This window comes from Typopeltis vanoorti, chromosome 7 (assembly GCF_054136105.1).
Source record: "Typopeltis vanoorti isolate ZY-2024b chromosome 7, IOZ_Tvanoo_1.0, whole genome shotgun sequence".
Classification (NCBI taxonomy): domain Eukaryota; kingdom Metazoa; phylum Arthropoda; class Arachnida; order Uropygi; family Thelyphonidae; genus Typopeltis; species Typopeltis vanoorti.
This window is the reverse complement of record NC_143555.1, coordinates 103,439,910-103,458,676: the sequence shown is the minus strand read 5'-3', so window position 1 is coordinate 103,458,676 and position 18,767 is coordinate 103,439,910. Positions and strand designations below refer to the sequence as shown.

Sequence of the window (18,767 nt, the reverse complement as noted above, 5' to 3'; positions counted from 1 at the left end):
ACAGACTCGGGCAGCTTATTCCATTCATTTACCACTCTACAAGTAAAAAACCTAGCTCTAACACCCTTGTTAACCACATTCTTGCCCAGCTTCCATGTATGGCCCCTAGTCCTCCCACCACCAGTCCTATTCTCAAAAATATCTTCTGTATTAATCTTATGGAAACCCTTCGGTAATTTGAATGTCTCAATCATATCACCCCTTTTCCGCCTATCAATCAATTTTTGCAACCCACAAATCTTCAATCTGTTCTCATAAGGTTCATTCCACAGACCTGCCACTATCTTGATCACTCATCTCTGGATCCTCTCCTCATCAAGAAGAAACCCTGGCATCCATATCTGGGCACGGTAGTCCAGATTCTTCTATATCGAATCCTTATCAGGACTCGATATAGAAGAACAATAACTTGTTTGTCTCTGCTTGTTAAAGTATTTTTCAGAGACCAAGTGATTTGATGAGCTGATTTAGCCACTTTTGCAATGTGTTCCCCCCCCCTAAACTCCCTATCCACCAACACCCCCAAATCCCTGGCCTCATCAATCTCCTGGAGTACGGTTCCACCAATGTGATACACTGCTGCTAATCTTTTCACTCCAAAATGCATAATCTTACACTTTGCCACATTAAATCGACATCCATTTTCCCTATCCCAGTCCTCCAAACTATCCAAATCATCCTGTACACTCACAATTGCTCTACCCAACTTTGCATCATCAGCAAACAAGTGAACACTTCCTCTCAGATCCTTTCCTATATCGTTAATGAACAATTTGAAAAGTAGTGGTCCAAGAACAGAACCCTGCAGCACACCACTAGTCACAAGCCGTCTTTTGGACTTAACTCCTGAATAAACCAGTCTCTGGTATCTCTTCCATTTCAAATCCTTTCATTCTCAAATCCATTCAAATGTAAACCATCCATTTTATATAACTCCTTTCGCCCATCGAACTCATTCCACACCACTCATCAAACATAATTCACGCATAAAGTCATTGGCAATTATGGCTCTCCTTCTATACTCTTCACTGTCATACTGCGGCAACAGACTCACCATCCTAACTCTCTCACTCTTTTCTTTTGCTACCACAAGCAATTCCTTCACATCCTCACACGTAGCCTTTTTGTTTCCTTTCAAATCATTTGTACCCATTACCACTATCAATTCCTTCACCCGCTGTTTTTGCATTCTAATTGACTCGCTTACGTTCGCGCTGGGTTGGTACGATTTTGTTAAACTTTTAACTAACACATCTCTTACTAAGGAATCCCCATACAACACACGCTCTTTCATTTTGTTTACACTCACTTTCATACCCTTATTTCTTTTGTCATACTTTTGCAGATTATTAGTCGGTACGCTTGTTAAAGATTTTTGCCAACGCTCCAGCTGCTGATTTACTCTATGTATCGCTCCGCGTAATAGTGCTATTTCACTCTGCGTTAGTGTCATCATTTTTATTCTTCGATGATTCATTCAATCGTTCTGTATGCTTAACTGCATTCTCTCTTTCAACGCCACTCTTACAGCTGTCAGGTACTACCTCGCAAATATCATCATTCATACCTCGAACATCGCTGTTATCTAGATTCTCACTTTTGACAACGATATTACTCACACGACCTGAAACACTCTTTAAATCCTTACACATATGCAAGTTGCTTCATGCATAAACTTTGTTTGCTTACACTTGAATAAAGGATGAAACCAAGAATATCATTTCTTGGCATCTTTAATTTATAGTTCAACCAAGTGAAAAACCAGACAAAATTTATGTTGGAACCTCCTCTGACACTATTGAGGTGCCATGTAATAACTGAAAAGAAAAATATGTATGAAGAGGTGAGCAGTTCTCAAACTCTTTCACTGGAGAAAAAGTAAGTTTTGAAAACAAGAGCAAAATAGCAATGCATTGGCAATAGCCAAATAAAACTTGATTCAGCTAGAAAAAAATCATTAAAGTTATCTGGCAATAAAAATAGAACATGATAGCAGATTCAAGATTATTATAGTTCTTAAAAAACAAATTTCTGGCAAGCAAATGAATATGTGCTCTTAGAGAAAACACACAAAAAAATGTAAGAAAACTATGTGTACAAGTATTAAAACAAAGAAATGGGAAAACTTTGGGAAGAATATAAAAGATAAATATCATGAAGACAGCAAACGTCTGCAAGCTATTATAAAATCTAGAAAAGTATAAAATAGAAGAAATAAGACATAATAAAGGCAATAGAAAACTAGAGATATTCTGAATGTATGGAATTACCATATTTGCTGGTGTATAAGACGCACCCCCCTTTTTTGTTCACTTTTTTTAGGAAAAAAAGATTTTTTAGATCCTCTTCCTGATTCTGCAAAGTTCTTATCATTTTCTCAGTTGGGGCTGGCCCGAAATGCCTCTCTGCAGCCCTGTTTCCATGTTCTTTAAGCATATGCAATCACATGTAGCTTGTATGCAATATTGTAGCAATGCCAACGTTTTTCAGCCATAATTTGCTAAGAAATTTAGAGAAAATTTAACAGCAGAAATTTATCACTGTTAACAACAATTGGAAAGTTTAAACGAACAGGAACAAGCTGTGATCTTCAATGACAGCGCATCCACTGAACTCTATGTAACTGGAATGCTCTCACACACCGCAAGGAAGCAATCACGTAACTCAGAACAGAGAAAATTTCCAGAATTGAAAGTAATAAAAAAACTGAGTACCGGCATATAAGATGCACCCTGTTTTTCAGACATATTTTCAAAATTTCTTAAATGAAATAAGCAGTGACAGAATAATGGTAGATAATATCTGGGAGGAATGCAGTTGTGAGTATATTTCAGTATTGGAGATAGAAGAAATAGAAATCTGAAGTATGAGAATTGGAGTAGATATTTGACCACAAAGCGTGACTATATTGCTTAATTTGGAAAACATGGTTAGAAGGCTGAATTTGAATGTTCCAGATAATATTTATGCAAGCATATTAGAGTTAGGTCATAACAAATCGGTGTTTTATCACACTAATTTTTTATTTTTAGTCTTAACATCAACAGTTGAAAAATCATTGGGGTGTATGACAAGTATCTGTATTTTTATAGATCTCAAAAATGCATGTGATAAGTTGTTAAGAGAAAAGCTCTTCAACATACTAACTAACATTATACATACACTGTAAATAAATATCATAGAGAATAATAAATGCCTATATACAGATGGTTTGATGTAAACTTGGGTAAGAGTAGATGTTATCTATCATGAAGGAAAGAGGCATAAAAACTAATATTAAATTTAGTGATGTTGGTGTCATTTGAATAAATTTATATATCAGAGAAAATGAGCCAAGATACCAAAGTAGTAGCACTGGGAAACCAATCTGAACTTATGGATAAGACCAAGTTGGTTCCATTAGCAGGAAAGGTCATGGCATCGGTGTTTTGGGATGCTAAAGGCATTTTGTTTATTAATTATCTTGAAAAGGATAAAACAATAATCTGGGAATATTATTCCGATCTTTTAACAAGACTAGTAGAAAGAATTCGTGAGAAAAGACCCAGTTTGCAGAAGAAAAAAAAAATCATGTTTCATCAGGACAATGCACAAAGGTGTTTTGGCAATGGGAAAATTAAGGAATCTGCACTATGAATTGTTGGAACAAACATCCACCCCATTCCCCAGATCAACTACAGGGACGGGGATGATGACACCGGAATAAATGTATTAGTCTTAAGGGAGATTATGTCGAAAAATAAAAATAATTTTGAACTTATATAAATTCGTTTTTTCATTGTTAGGGCCGAGAACGTTTCAGACCACATTCGTAAATCACCAGTAGCTGCATTTTAATGGGTTTAGTATGCAACTTATTCAGTGTTAAGTCTTCAAAAATTAGTCTAAATTTCATTTTTGATTTGATGAAAATTCATGTGACTCTGACAAATTTTGTTTTTTAATCTGCACATCAGAAACCTAGTAGGATTTATTTAAATCTGTGTGCAGGACAAATGAAATTCTTTTAAAATCAGATTTTAATTGTGTTTTACAATAATGGGTAACATTCGAGACCCATGTTTCAAAAAATACTGTATCAAAATTTATTACATGGTTAAGAAAAAGGCATGCACCAAGGTATTCATCAGTAAAAGACTGATGAAGCAATGCTGGTTGAATGCAAGACTTTTGGTTCGGCTTTCTGTTTGACAGCTGTGAGATATTTTCTTCCATAATAATGCAGTCTCATCGGTATTGAAAACTTGCTCAGATATATACCTCTTCTACTGAATGAGGTATATATTTTGGCTTATTGAATTGCACAAGGTAGGCTTTAGCAGCCTCATGATCAGCTGGAGAAGACTTGTCCATAATTTTGACATTAAGGGGTGAATAATTCCTCTTGAATTTTTAGAACCAGCACTTTCTGTAGTGCTTCTGGCACAGGTGTTTGCTGCTTCTATCTCGTAAAGAACGAAGGCCTGAGCAAAAATCATTCCCATGTCCACAAACAAGTTTTTCTTATCTTAGTCTCTGATTCAAATGTACAGTGCATTCTCCATATTTAACATAATTTTATCATTTACATAAGCCACGTATTTAGCATTAAGAATTCACAATTTGCAATGCTTCTGATCTGTTTCCTTATTTTCTTACGTATCGTACTTTCGTTGATAACAAACACGCTTCCTATGGCAGCATATGTGAGGCTTTCTCAACATTTATCTAGAATTCACACTTTCTTGGCCCTTTTAGGATTTTGTTCATCACTAGATGCACTTTGTTTAGATATGAATATCTCTAAATAAAATAAAATATGAATATCCGTGGTTCATTTAGAACATAGATATTCATACAAGCACAGCACAAGTAACAGAAAACTGAAAATGTGTGATTTCCTTGTATAATAACACCTGAGGAAGTACCCATAACAATGTAATAACACACAACACCACAGTAAAAATAAATTTATGCAAATATTTTTGCATAAATTTATGTCTTATGATAAGTAAGACCGATGTCTTACTTATCATAAGACATCAGTACAAACAATGAATAGCAATAAGGAACTGAATAAAAATAAAGAAACAGTATTGTACATGTATTAAACTGGAATCCCTCTATGTATACAGTTATGTATTCATGGATTAAAACTATTTGGCTGAAAAAAAAATTAAAATTAGTTAAAATATAAGATTACAAATTTATTTTCATATATTTCATATATGGTCTTCTTAACATAGATTTTAGGCCAGGTGGCCTGTTTCAGTCTCATGCCATCTTTCTTGGTCTCCTGATTCTTCTTTTTCCACTTATTTTATATCTGTATAATATTTTCGGTAGTCTGTTGGTGTCCATTCAATTTAAATGTTCTATCCATTTTGTTTATACTGTCTTATGTAGTTGGTAATTAATTTACGGAATTAACAACGCATATAAAGTAAATTAATTAAAGATAACTTTAATGAATCACTTCTATATTTCGACAATGTCACATTGTCATCTTCAGGAACATAAAGATATGGTATGTGCACTACAGGAACTAACAAAGCAAATGAGGCAGAAATTAAGACACTAATTTTGTTCCTAAAGTCCTAATGGTGCCCTCTTGCGGGCTAATTTGGTAGTCTTGGCCGTTGGGCTGAAGTTCTCATAATGAAAGTCTCCCAAATTTGGGGCAGTTTCATGCACCCAAATTTGTTGAGGTTAGGAACGTTTTTTAGAGCTGCTGAAGATTCTTTGAATAATCTTTCGTATTTAAACTTGCTGCGATGGATTATTTTTGTCTTCTTCCAACGAATTTTATGGTGGGTATCTAAGGCATGGTCTGCCAGCCCAGAGCGGCTGTACTGGTGAAACCGGATGTAGTCTTGGTGTTCTGAAATCCTGATATTTGTTGTTCTGCCTGTTTGGCCAAAGTAGGACAATTTGCAGCTGCAAGGGACCTGGTATACACCAGGTAGGTCTAGGGGAAGTGGTTGGTCTTTGGTAGAGCGGATAAGGGATGCCAACTTTTTATATGGTCTGTAACAGGAAGTAAGGTCATATTTCTTGAGGATATTAGTTATTTTTTCAGAGGTGCCCTGGATGTAGGGGATAGTGATAGACTTGGTGTAGTCTTTATTGTTGAGGGGGGGAGGGGGGTTGTGGTTTTCAGGTTTTAGTATTTTTTGGATTTTTTTGGGGTTATAGCCATTGGCTAAGAAAGTGTTGAGGATGTGGTTTAGTTCTATAGTCAGGGCCTTGTCATCTGAGCAGATTAATTTTGCCCTGTTATATAGTGTTTTTATCACCCCATATTGTTGTGAGGGGGGGGAATATAAAGTTTTATATCAATCCCTGAATATAAAGTTTTATATTCAGGGATTGTAAAATTTCTTCATTTGTTTTATGGTCCCACTTGGTATATCCAGCTGTTTTTCTGAGAAATTTCATTTCTGTGTGAATTAGTTTTTCATCTTTCCTTTTTATGGTCCATGTTTTACTTTTCTAACTTTGGTATTATGTTTTATTCTATAATGATGCGTGATTTTGGGATAACCAACATAAATTTGCAAATATGGAAACTCGACTTTATTTATATACTTTTAAAGGATAATTTACATGAAGAATGGGACTTTTTTTTTCCATAATGAAAGAAAAACTACTGATTACTCTATAACTATTACAAATTATATAATAGTGTACTTATCTTTGACATTACTTCTTTTGTATCTTGAAATGAAATCCAGCTTAGGAATGTATTTTGAATAATAGTGTGTCAGTGTGTGTGTATACATACATACAGTAAGTTATATAGTGATTTTTTTCTATGCAGCAAATGATCCATCCCAATCCAGAACTCAGACCTTCTGCTGCAGCAGTAGTGCAGCATAGTGCACTTGTTCCTTTTGCAAATAAAACTAAGGCACAGCTACGAAAAGAACTAAATGCAGAAAAATTCAAGAATGAACTGTTATCAAGGTAAGTATTTGAATATTATATTCTTGATTAACACCTGTTTGATTAAAAATCTTATCTTAATGACATTTTGATCTTTCCTTTTTAAATTTTAGCCTCAAGATTCGTTAAAATTTAGCCAATCTTGAGGAGTAGTTACTGGTTTCAGCCTTTGTGTGCTGAAACTTGCTTCCTGTTGAGTGTCTTTAAAAATTTATGAATGGTAAGGAATGTTCCATACCATTGATGCTTCAAATGAGGCATTAAAACTCATTATACTTGATACTGTATTTACTCAAATGTAACTTGCCCTTGCATATAACTTACACCCCTGATTTTACTTTATGAAAAAAGAAATGAAAAGGTTTCGCATATACCTTGCACATGAAAAACAGTTTAAACACGTTCACGTCAGGACAATAGTAACTCGCTCACCCAACAGCCACTATACTGCAGATGCAAGAAAAACAAGTAGTTTCAGTGTATCACTGAATAAGGTACAGAGACATTTGCAGTCTGTGATATATTTCTCAACAAATAGTGCACTTAGAAACAACAACTGGGATAAAAACAACACTGACTAATGAATCACATGTCCCTTCCCACAGAAACTGTGCTGTATAGATGCAAGCAAAACCATATGTTGCATCGGCAAACACAGTATCTAACTAAAAACTATTGTCCAATTTTTCAATTACATGAAATAAGTATTTGTTTGATTTCATTTGAAATTTTCGATGTCATTAAGACAGATCACAAAGGCTAACTTGAAATAAAATTCTACCGCAAATTGAAACATGCCATACAATGTGTGAGTCTATCCACCAGCTTGATGCGGAAGCAGCATGCAAACAAGTAGCATTAAAATTCAACTGAAGGGTTGAAACTTTGTGTGAGTTGAGCCCACCTGCACGACACAGAAGCAGTATACAAACTGTAATGAGTTCTGTTGGAACTATAAACAGACAAAACTCCACTCTCTCTCATGAACGTGTTAAAACTAAAAAAATATATAGTGAATGTTGTGATGGCAGTTTCAGATATTATGGAATTCGGTCGAAAAGAATTTGCATTTCAACTCAACAGTTGTCAGCTTGCCTTTGTTGCATGATCTTTTGTTAATACCACACTAATCATATGCACGTCTTCATAGCTGCTCTATCCGTACTGGCCTACCATTGCTGTCTGTTTTGCGCTCTGCTTTCACTTCTCATTAGTCATTTGTGAAGTATTGTTCATTATATATCTGAAGTCTTGTAAATTACTGGTAATTTTTGCTTGAAATAATGGGAAAGAAGATGACTTTCATGATGCATATGAGGAAACTGCTCTCGAGGCTGGAAGTTGCGACAAAAAATAGGAGATTCTTGGTAAGTCATGCCCATTTTCAGTTTTTTTCCCTAAAAACTTGAGTTTCCAAAAATCCGCGCATATATCACGCACCACGATTTTTTAGCTTTAATTCTGGGGACAAAAGTGAGAGTTATATTTGAGTAAATATGGCATTTTACTACATTAAAAGAACATTGGAATTGGTAGTATTAGTTCAAAATTAAATATATAAATGTAAAATTTTTATTTGGTAAATTCATATCTGATCTCTGGAACAGAATTTCTAGATTATTTACCCTTGACACTAATGCAACTAGGTTTCTTTTAGGTAAATGCTATTCATTACCAAGTACAAGACAACTGTACCCTAAAGGGGTTTAAAAAATATCATATTTGGTCTCTAGAGCAAGGTTTCTAGATTATCTAACACTTCAGCATGTAGCTAGAATTCTTGTTAGAACATCATGTAAATTTTTTGAGTATATAATTCTTAGATCACTCACAGTACTAATAAGTTTTAAACCTTTTATGGATAGGATTCACATAGGAAACTTTAATGTTTTACCTCCAAGACTGTGACAAGACTTGCCCAATGAAAGAGATGGTTGGGGAAATGTGCAAATTTTGCAGTGGGTACATACTTACATGAGTATGTATGATCATTTTGTAGTTTATAGGCTCTGAAACATTAAAAATTAATTCTTGCATTTTGGAGATGTATGTATTTTTCACAAATTAAGACACTGAAGATGTTAAATAGGTAACTTTTAATTACCATGCTAATATTTTAATAATTTTAACCAGCATCATTCAGACCAAAACTTACACAATGTGATTAACATAACTGGAAAATGCAAAATTCTATTTAACTTAACTCCTTAAGAGTTTAATGTCTACTGCTAAAAACATGTTCCTATTACAGGTGACAACTGTTTGCATCCTTGAGTTGGATATTGAATCATTCTTATTTAGATATAATTAATGATATAGAATTCTTCACACAATTCTTTAGAGAAACTAGCTTCGCCTGAACTAAGTGATGATATAAGTTTTGATTTTTCCATGTTGAAGAAATGGAGATGATTCTTTCCTTCTTATTTCTGTAGATGGCTAACCTGCCTATAATAATTCAAACTGCATGAACAAAGAACTCCTGTTAATCCTTTAAAAGGACCATGGCTGAAATTTCCACCCCCTCCTTTTTTTTTTAAAAAAAAAAAAGGGGGAGGGAGCCATTTGGATGGATCAGAGTAATGAGTACAGTGTGTTCTTGAAGTGATTATTATTACGCTACACCTCCAGGGAGTCCAAAGACTCATCAAGGGAGGGCACCCACTCTACAACTCTCCATTTCCATCACTCAACCCACCAACTACAACGAACTGCATCATCTACACCAATGCCATCTACTCCCCACCACCATTACTAGTATTTTAACAGACAATCGCAAACATCCATGCCCATGGCAGGATTCAAACCCCGCAAAAAAGTAAGTTATGGAATAAAAACAATTTGTCTAACCATAATTCATCACATGACAATTTGGCACAAATACCATTGATCAAAAAAAAAATCGCCGATAATTTTTTGGTGAATTCTCTCATAATTCCTTGAAAAATTAATTTTCTTGCAAACTGTTGTTTAAAAGTATTCGGTAACAATATCTAACATTACCCAAGATACACACAACATATGTAAATAGTTATTGAGATGTAATAATTATTTTGTTGTAGTTTAGAACAAATTTTCTGTAAGTATACATACTGCTTCATTGTGTTCATAGTGAGTGATATGTAGACAACAAATTTTGTTTTACCTAATTTTTTCACAACAGCAATGGTCATATTGACATCAAAACTGACAAACTTCAATATAGATCTTAACCAAAAAATTTCATTTAATTTCATCCAGCCAGAGCGGAATTACTAATATCATTTTGAAACATCTTTACAAAAATGTTATAATAAAAGATTCTTCGAATTCCACTAAGTCAGCTAGTTATTGTAATATATAATTCCAACACTCCCTTTGTTGCCCCAAATATAGTTAAAGTGGAACTGTTTGACAAATTTTTGTAAAAATTTCAAATAACAAGTCTGAGTAAAATTCATCCCATATAACTGGTGTGTATGTGTGTGCGCGTCACATACTAACGCTGCCAATAATAATAGTAATAATAACAAAGCCTCCATAGTTCAGTCAGTATAAATGAAGCCCTTCAGCTGAAAGACTTTGGTTTGAATCCTGTCTATGACAACATGAATAATTATCAGGTACTCTTATTATAAGAAACCATGTTTTATAATTATTCCCTAGTAATGTTGCATTGCTATCCCACCACCCATTAGGTTGATGAGGAGGAATAATAACCATTATTTTTACTACTACTATTGTATGCCCACACTTCATAGAACTGAGGCTGGCAATGTGCCAAGAATAGTCAGTTCATGCTGAAGGGGAGAAGAAATAAAGGATGTACGAATTGGTCACCAACACGCAAAATCACGCACACTTTATACTTAAAGTCTCCCACTGTTGTAAAGCAAAATTGTTACCAATTTAAGAACTAGAATTTTCATAAATGAAAAGCTAATTTTCCAACATATAATAATAAACACGCATCCCACAAAACGCATTGATTATCCTAATATCGGAATGGATTCTCCTTCTTCTGACATGCACAGGAGTGTTGAAGGGTCTCTCATCTGTGGGCATACAGCAACAATAATAATAATGCACCTACTATTAATCATAATAATTAGTAGTAATAGGTATCTTTAATTAGAAATGTAAGGATTCCATGCAATAAAGTATCCATCTTGATATAAAAATCTTTTACATATTCTTTTCCAAGATTGTTTAAAATACACAATTGATGGAAAAGAATCTCTCTCAAAAAAAATTACTATACACATTAATATATATATGTATATATTTTGGTGAATATAAAGGGGATCAGCACATGATATCCCCTTTACACACACACACACAAGGGGGGTTCTGCCCCCCCCCCCCCCGAGTTCTGGAGGCCGGTTCTCCTTGAATTCTGATGACTCAAATTGTGAAGATTCAACACTCAAGGTAGCCCTGAGTTTCAAAATGTTTTAAATAACTTGACAAAAAAACGTTACAGAAAAAGGCTTATCATTTTATATTATAGGGTAGATACATATAAAGGGGCAAACATGCTGAGCTTCAACTGCATCACAAGTTATTCCAATAAAATTTGCATGATTTTTTTTTTCCTCAATTAATTGTTTGATTAAGTTACATTCAATTAACTGTCTTTCGGTTTATGATTTATTTGATTAATTGAATTCGGTGAATTTTCTGGTTTCCCTTTGGAGAGGGTGCCAATTTGAAAATGCTAATAAAAATAAATACACAAGTGTCACTAACTGCAGCTGCTTACATCTTACTTAGTCAATTTTCCCCATGGCTGAGGACTTGTGACCCAATGTAGTCATTTTCTCCATCTATCTTCTATCATTCGAAGTGCATCCTCCAACCTTAGTCCAGTAAGAGCAGGAATTTGATCTGTCTAGATCAAATTCAGATTCCTCTTGTTCTAGCGCCTGGCATCTTGTCTTGCATTGAGAGTTTTTCAATGTTCTCTCCTTCCCTTCTTGAGATGTGTCAAAAATATCTGAAGATTCTTTTCTTCACCATCTTACAGGGATTCATTTCAAGATTCGGTTGATCTCTGATGCTCAGGCTGGTTTTCTCTTCCAAGGATCTCAAAGCATCCTTCTCCAGACCCACATTTCAAAGTACTGATCTTCTTAATTGCCTTGTTCAGTGTCTAAGGATCTGACCAGTCTGATCTTTGTGTTAATAGAATTTTCTATTTTTCCAGATAAACTGCCTACCTAAACATAAAAGTAGCTAAAATAAAGAGAGAAAGATTACATGTTAAAAAAGAATGCTTGTATGACAGTAATGAATTGGAATGGATAAAGAAGAAATCAGAACTCTTTTGTACAGTATTTCAGTTTCTAATTAAGATTAACACCTGCCAATCTCTCGTGAATGTTATTGTGATGCAGTCTCATTTCACTCATTCTCTGCTTCTTTCCATGATATCATTATGTTACACCTCAAAGGACTCATTGTGAAATAGCACTGTTACCGTAATCAACTGTCTACACTGCTTAAATCATCTACTGCCAAATAATAGTACTTTTGTCTGTTAGTTGCATTTGTTCTCTGACAAATTTGTCTATATGCAAGACGAAAAAATCTTAACTTTCAGGACGGAAAAAACTGCTACTGCAATCAATACTGAGATTAGCCAACTCTGAAATAGCCCCACACAAAGATTCCTAAAAATGAAAATCGAACTTCAATCACTCAAAGTGCACCACATCACCTCTTCCAACAACTCTTTCATATCCTCTCTCACATACTGATTGCTAGTGAGTTTGTGATAATTCACTATTGGTAGCTTGCTGTGATAACTTTTTTTGAAATCATGTCAAATTCTGATTATGAGCAAGTGTGTGGGTGTATATGATAAGTTTTACTTGTTTGCTTCGTGGACTTGAATTTTGTTTCCATGACAGCAATAGATTTGTTTCTGCTATTTTTTTTTATATCAATCTCAGTTATTAAAGGTTATAAATGTATAGGTAGTGTGAGTCGGCTAAGAGTTATAATCATGAAACTAAACACGGAATTCAAGCCACTACAGATTTCTGGTAAGCAAAGCATAATAATGCACTGGGGTACCTAGATGTTCAGAAACATACATCCCACTGTAGAGTGGAGATGCTATACACCAAGCCAGATAGTCTTATACTACATTTATATTAATTCATCAAAAATAAACAGATCGATAGTTAGATACTCACCATTATTTCCAGATGGAAATAGAGGCTTACAAATAATTATAGAAACTGCTCTTTCAACCTGTTAGTACATTATATTAAAATATCTGGGATTATTGAAGTAAACAGAAATTGTAAAAAATATAGGACTGAAATTTCCATCTCTTTTGAAGTTATGTTTTGTAACTGTGAAAATCGGCAATAAAAAGACCAAAACTATGAAAATAGGCAGGAGCATAGAAAACTTCAGATGCATTCTGAATGAGTATAAAACAAGTAAAATATTTCTGCTATTTAGGCACAGTTTTTAGTGAAGATGGCAAGTTAAATCTGAAAATAGGCAAAGTTGGTATGGTGGATAGCCAGCTGAATAAATTTATATGGAATAAGAGAGAAATTAGCAAAACACCAAACTAGCAGTATACAAGACAGTGTTCAAGCCAGTTTTATGTTATGGATCTGAGAGTTGGGTTAGAAATAAAGCACTTGATGAAATACTACAGACAACAGATATGAGGGTTCTGAGAAAAATTAGGGGAGTGAACTGATGGAATCAATGGCAGAATCACATTTAACATGAAGACATTAGAAAGGAACTTGACATTAGCATTCAAGAATGTGTCAACAGAGCTAATCTAAGAGGGTCTCATCACTTAAGTAGAATTGGGTGAAGAAGTGTTTAGCAAAACAGGTGTTTGATGCCAAGATGACAGAAAGAGATCCAAAAGGAAGACCAAGATCTAGGTGGATTGATTGTCAGAAGTGCTTTAGAAGCATAAAATGTTAGATAGCACAATATTGGAGTGCTCACAAGTATAGACTGATTTGGATGAAATTTGTTGATAGGAAATTAATAATGTAAATCATGTGGTGCCATAGTAACCTGAACATGCATGAGATTACATATCAGGAAATTTATGATGATGGTTTTGCAACCTTTTGTATTTTTGGACTGACATCTGGTGTGTATGTGTGTGTGTGCATGGGAGAGAGAGATGCTCCATATAAATCAGGTCCTCAGTTGCAGATTGTAGGTGAAGTTCCTTGGCTAAGCTGAGGTCTAGAAAAACACTTCTTTTATTCTGTGGCTTGCCATTTAATAAATTACTGACTGCTGTTAAATTATGTGAAATTATAAACAGTTTTAAGAGAACTTGTGTACTAGACATTTAAATAACTTACATGGACATTATCAGAGAAACACAGTCAACTACATTCAAAACATAAATCACACTATTAGAGTTCAAAGGAACAATTGTTAAAAGATGCATAGATTAAAAATAAACTTATGAACAATTAATAGTGATAACTTCCCAAAATGTAAAGATTGGCATGCAGTCTGATTGGGTAAGGTTCAGACAATTTTGTAAGTGTTTCAAGGAAAAGAGAAGAAATAGGATTGCCCATTGCTGTTCCTTCGATTTGTTGATATAACTTTATTTTTAAAGGAAAAATAACCAGAATGTATGTTCTGGTTATTTTTCATTCTGGTTATGGTCAAGGAATGTTCCTTTATCTGACAGCATTGAATTACTGCAACAAGAATTTTCTTCAGACATCGTAAAAATATTTGATTTTGTAAAATACATTCTGGTTATTTTTCCTTTAAAAACAAGTTATATCAACAAATCGAAGGAACAGCAATGGGCAATTCTATTTCTCCTGTTATTGCCAACTTCTTTATGGAGTACTTTGAACAACATATTTTTGATAACATTTCTCCTAGACCTACTCATTGGTTCAGATATGTAGATGACATTTTTGCTATCTGGAATGGCTCTTCTGATGAACTACAACAGTTTCTCTCTAAATTAAATGCACTTCATCCAGTTCACCTTAGAAGTAGAATTAAATCAGCAATTAGCCTTTTTAGATCTTTCAATTCTTTGCCAACCAGATGGCAACCTACATTTCTCAGTCTATAGGGAGAAGACTCATAGGCCATTATATCCATGCTGAATCTCATCACCATCCCAGTCAAAAGGCAGGAACTATTAAGACACTGGTTCACCAGGCCCACTCCTTTTGTTCTTCAGACGATCTATTGCAGAAAGAATTGCAATATATTATTTCCTCTTTTATATATCTAATGGATATAAGAATTCTTTCATCAAAAGAGCTTTGATTAGTTTGATAATCAAACTAATCAAATTATTTTTTTAATTAGTTTGATTATCAAACTAATCAAAAAAATTAGTTTGATATATCTTCCTCTTCAAATACAGAAGAAATAATGCATATTTCTATCCCTTATGTGCAAGGCATTAGTGAATGCATAACAAAAGTTTTAAAACCACTAAATATTTTTGTTGCCTTTTGACCAATCAGAATAATCTCCACCTTTCTCACTTCTTCCCAAAGGACAAGCTTTCACATCTCAGTTATCCAGGTGTCTACCAGATTCCTTGCTCTTGTGGGTTATTTTATTTCGGACAAACAGGAAGATCTGCTTTTATTTGGCTAGAACTCGTCTTGTATTCAATACTTGGAACCTGAACAGTCTGGACTTGTAGAACATGCCATCAACATTAGACATAGAGAGTTCATTGGAACAAGACAAGAGTCCTTCACAAAAGTCTGTTCCTCATGGAACGGCTTTATAAAGAAACATGTGAAACTTTACTTCACTCTCCTAACTTAAACAGATCCGATGGTCTACATCTATCCCCCTTTGTGGAAGATAGTACTTTATAAATCAGCTAATCTTTCCCAGCTTTTTTTAATTGTGTGTGTGTGTATATATATATATATATATATATATATATATATATATATATATATATATATATATATGTAATTTATTTATTTTATTGACCTTTTTTAGTTATCTTGCATTAGCTACTTAGGGTGGTGCCTTTTGGAATTGTCAGTTATTGTTTAATTAGCTTTATACATATACTGAAGATGTCCGTGATACTCAGGCAAAAATTCTACTAATATAATATTTTACATGAGTTAATTCCTTTATTATAATTTTAATTAATCTAATTTTCCTTCCCTTTAGTGTTACACAGTGATCAGCATTCATTTCAGACAAATTATGGAGACTACAGCCGTGTTAGAAATAATTACTATTTCCCAACTTTCGACCATCATATTAAAAAAATTCAGGCCATCATCTTGAGCGCGCACACACATATATACATGCAGAGACAAGCTATATTACATTTCAATCAGTATGCCAAAGAGAGAATGAATTGACTGGAAAGGCACCTGTTGTTTACATCATACCAAAACATGGTATAAACATCTATTTAAGGAGGTCTGTGAAATTCTTATTGACCACCCTAATCTTAACAATAATGATGGTCTAAAAATTCCAAGAATATGGAAGGCACGTATTTTACTCATATAACCTTTCTGTCTAAGAGTTAATTATAAATAGGAGGTAGTCCAATATAACAACTCATATTAAATTAGGACACCACTTTTGCTGTAATAAAACTATCTATATGAAATTGTTCTCTTAATTTGTTATTAACAGAATATAACTTTGATGTGGTTATTTATTTATTTATTTTTTAATTTAATGATTATTTTGCTAGAGGTCAGGCCAGTAGAATAATCGTTGATCAAATCATTGTCTCTTTGGCTAATGGTTGAAATGTAATATAGCTTGTCTCTGTGTGTATATATGTGTATACTCCAGATATATACACACCTTAATATATATACCTTAATATGAAAGTCGAAATGGACAGGAAATTAAAGTAATTATTTCTAATACAGTTGTAATATCCATAATTTGTCTAAAATGAACTAATTCTATTTTGTTATGCAGATGGTTTAAGAAACAACTGAGATATTTGTTACAGTTAACTAAACTACATTGTTCCCACATGCGTGTTCATGTTTATGGAGTCACATTGAAGAAGCCTCCTGAAAATGAATTTGAAGGGTGCATGTGTTAAGACATTGTATTGTCTAACACAGGGTTCCCAACCTTTTTGTTTCCTAGAGCACATTCTAAAATACCGGTAGGGCGACGGGCACCATCTATTTTTTCAAGCAAATTTTTTGAATTCTTTGTTAAATGAATGCAACGTCGAATGCACGTCTACTTTACATTGTATGCGTTTAATAATCGTCATGTGTCATTAACCCGTGCATCATACAACATGCCATGAATTGTTGCGTGATGTGCACGCAACAATTCATGCAAGGGCATAGGGTTGGGAATGCCTGGTTTAACATATGCACTTTTTTCTTTCCTATTATAATTTTTGTAAAATTTTAGTTAATAAAAGTATCAACTAAATTTTTTATCCTACTATTTCACATTAGCATGAATGTGTACTTATGTATTTTTTTTTTTTTGTCCCATTAGACAACTTGCAGAAGCTGGTGCATTATGCTTACAAAGTCTTCCTACAAAACAATATTCCACTGTACAGAAATTAAATAGGATGGTTGGAGGAAAGATAAATCGTAGTAATAGTGTTACTAACTTCTGAATAACTTAAGAAGAAAAGAAAATTGTAGATAGATATAATATTGTGTATATGAACTAATTAATTAGGTTCTAAATCTCAAATACACTTGATAGGTTACAAGAAAGTGTATTAGAAATTGTATGCATCTCATAGAGGTAAATAGCTACGTTAGTTCCATTCAGAAGTGAGAGGTGCTTTGAACTGTTGTTAGATTTTAGCTGGTAACTGTTATTCACTCAGGTTTACTACTGTTAGGAAGTTGTTAATGAATGCTGTCATGTAGGATAGAATTTTATACGGGATATTTTAATAGTGATGTTGCTGGCCAATTGTGCCAAAGTCAGATTGTTAAATTTTATGTATATTACAAACAATTAACAATCTTTTTAAAATGTGAGTGATATGTACCATGTGATAGTAAGAATTTTTTTTTTTTTACAACTGCATTTTAAATGCTCTGTTGCATTGTTTCTGCAATGTTTTTAACAAAGTCTAACCCTACCTAATTTTCCAAAACCAAAATAGCTATATATTAATAATGTGATAAACTGACTGGCGCCTATTTGTGTCTATACAGCCTGTGTTAACATCCTATTAAAATATGAATAGGATGTCTCTTTATTCTTATGTCATTTGAATTATAACTTAAAAAAATAAATTAAATATTTAAGGAAATGTTACTTAAAAGCATCAACTCTAAAAAAAAAATGCAAATTATGCCATGTAATTAGTTTGTCTAGGATTGTTTTTAATCAGTGCATGAAAATGTTGGTTTTAAGTGTTTAGTACTATTTTGATCATTTTGATTTGGTGTAAATATGTGTACAGAATTAGTTTTATTTTTGAACTGTTTATTGATATTGTCAAGTCAGAAATGTAAAGTACCTCAGCACTGAAAGAAGAAGAAAGATGGTCTCTAAGAATAGTTTATTAATGTGCTTAAAATGTTATCTCTCACTGAAGAATAAAGTGATGTTTTTTAAAAAGTTTTCCTTAAACTGGAAAAATTCTGCTAAGTTGTTATACATAGTGCACACACCTACTAATGAAATTTGGTTATACAGTATATAATGCATCAAAAAATGTGAAGATCAAGATATGAAATACTGAAGATGGAACTATTTTGAGAACTTACAAATGCAGAAATAAATGGGATCCAAGGAGGGTGACTTAAAAAAAATAATCCAAGATTTCAAAACAGAAAATTTTAGTTTAAAGATAAACTATGCTAAATTTGTATTTGGTGCCTATAATT

The 18,767-nt window shown here is 33.5% G+C and overlaps 1 protein-coding gene across 3 annotated transcripts in view; it reads left to right on the top strand.

Annotated features, from left to right (window-relative positions):
• The window catches only part of Wee1 (Wee1 kinase), a 71,266-nt gene extending 52,855 nt beyond the window's left edge, over positions 1-18,411 (top strand). For 2 of the 3 annotated variants that reach the window (XM_090395430.1, XM_090395432.1), the window contains exons 9-10: positions 6,800-6,945; positions 17,407-18,411. In XM_090395430.1, coding sequence (XP_090251556.1) covers positions 6,800-6,945; positions 17,407-17,533 — 273 coding nt within the window. In that variant the 3' untranslated portion in view covers positions 17,534-18,411. Of the gene's footprint in view, positions 1-6,781; positions 6,946-17,406 lie in introns of those variants that run through there. The other variant, XM_090395431.1, reaches the window with a different exon arrangement.
• Positions 18,412-18,767: the final 356 nt, after the last annotated feature.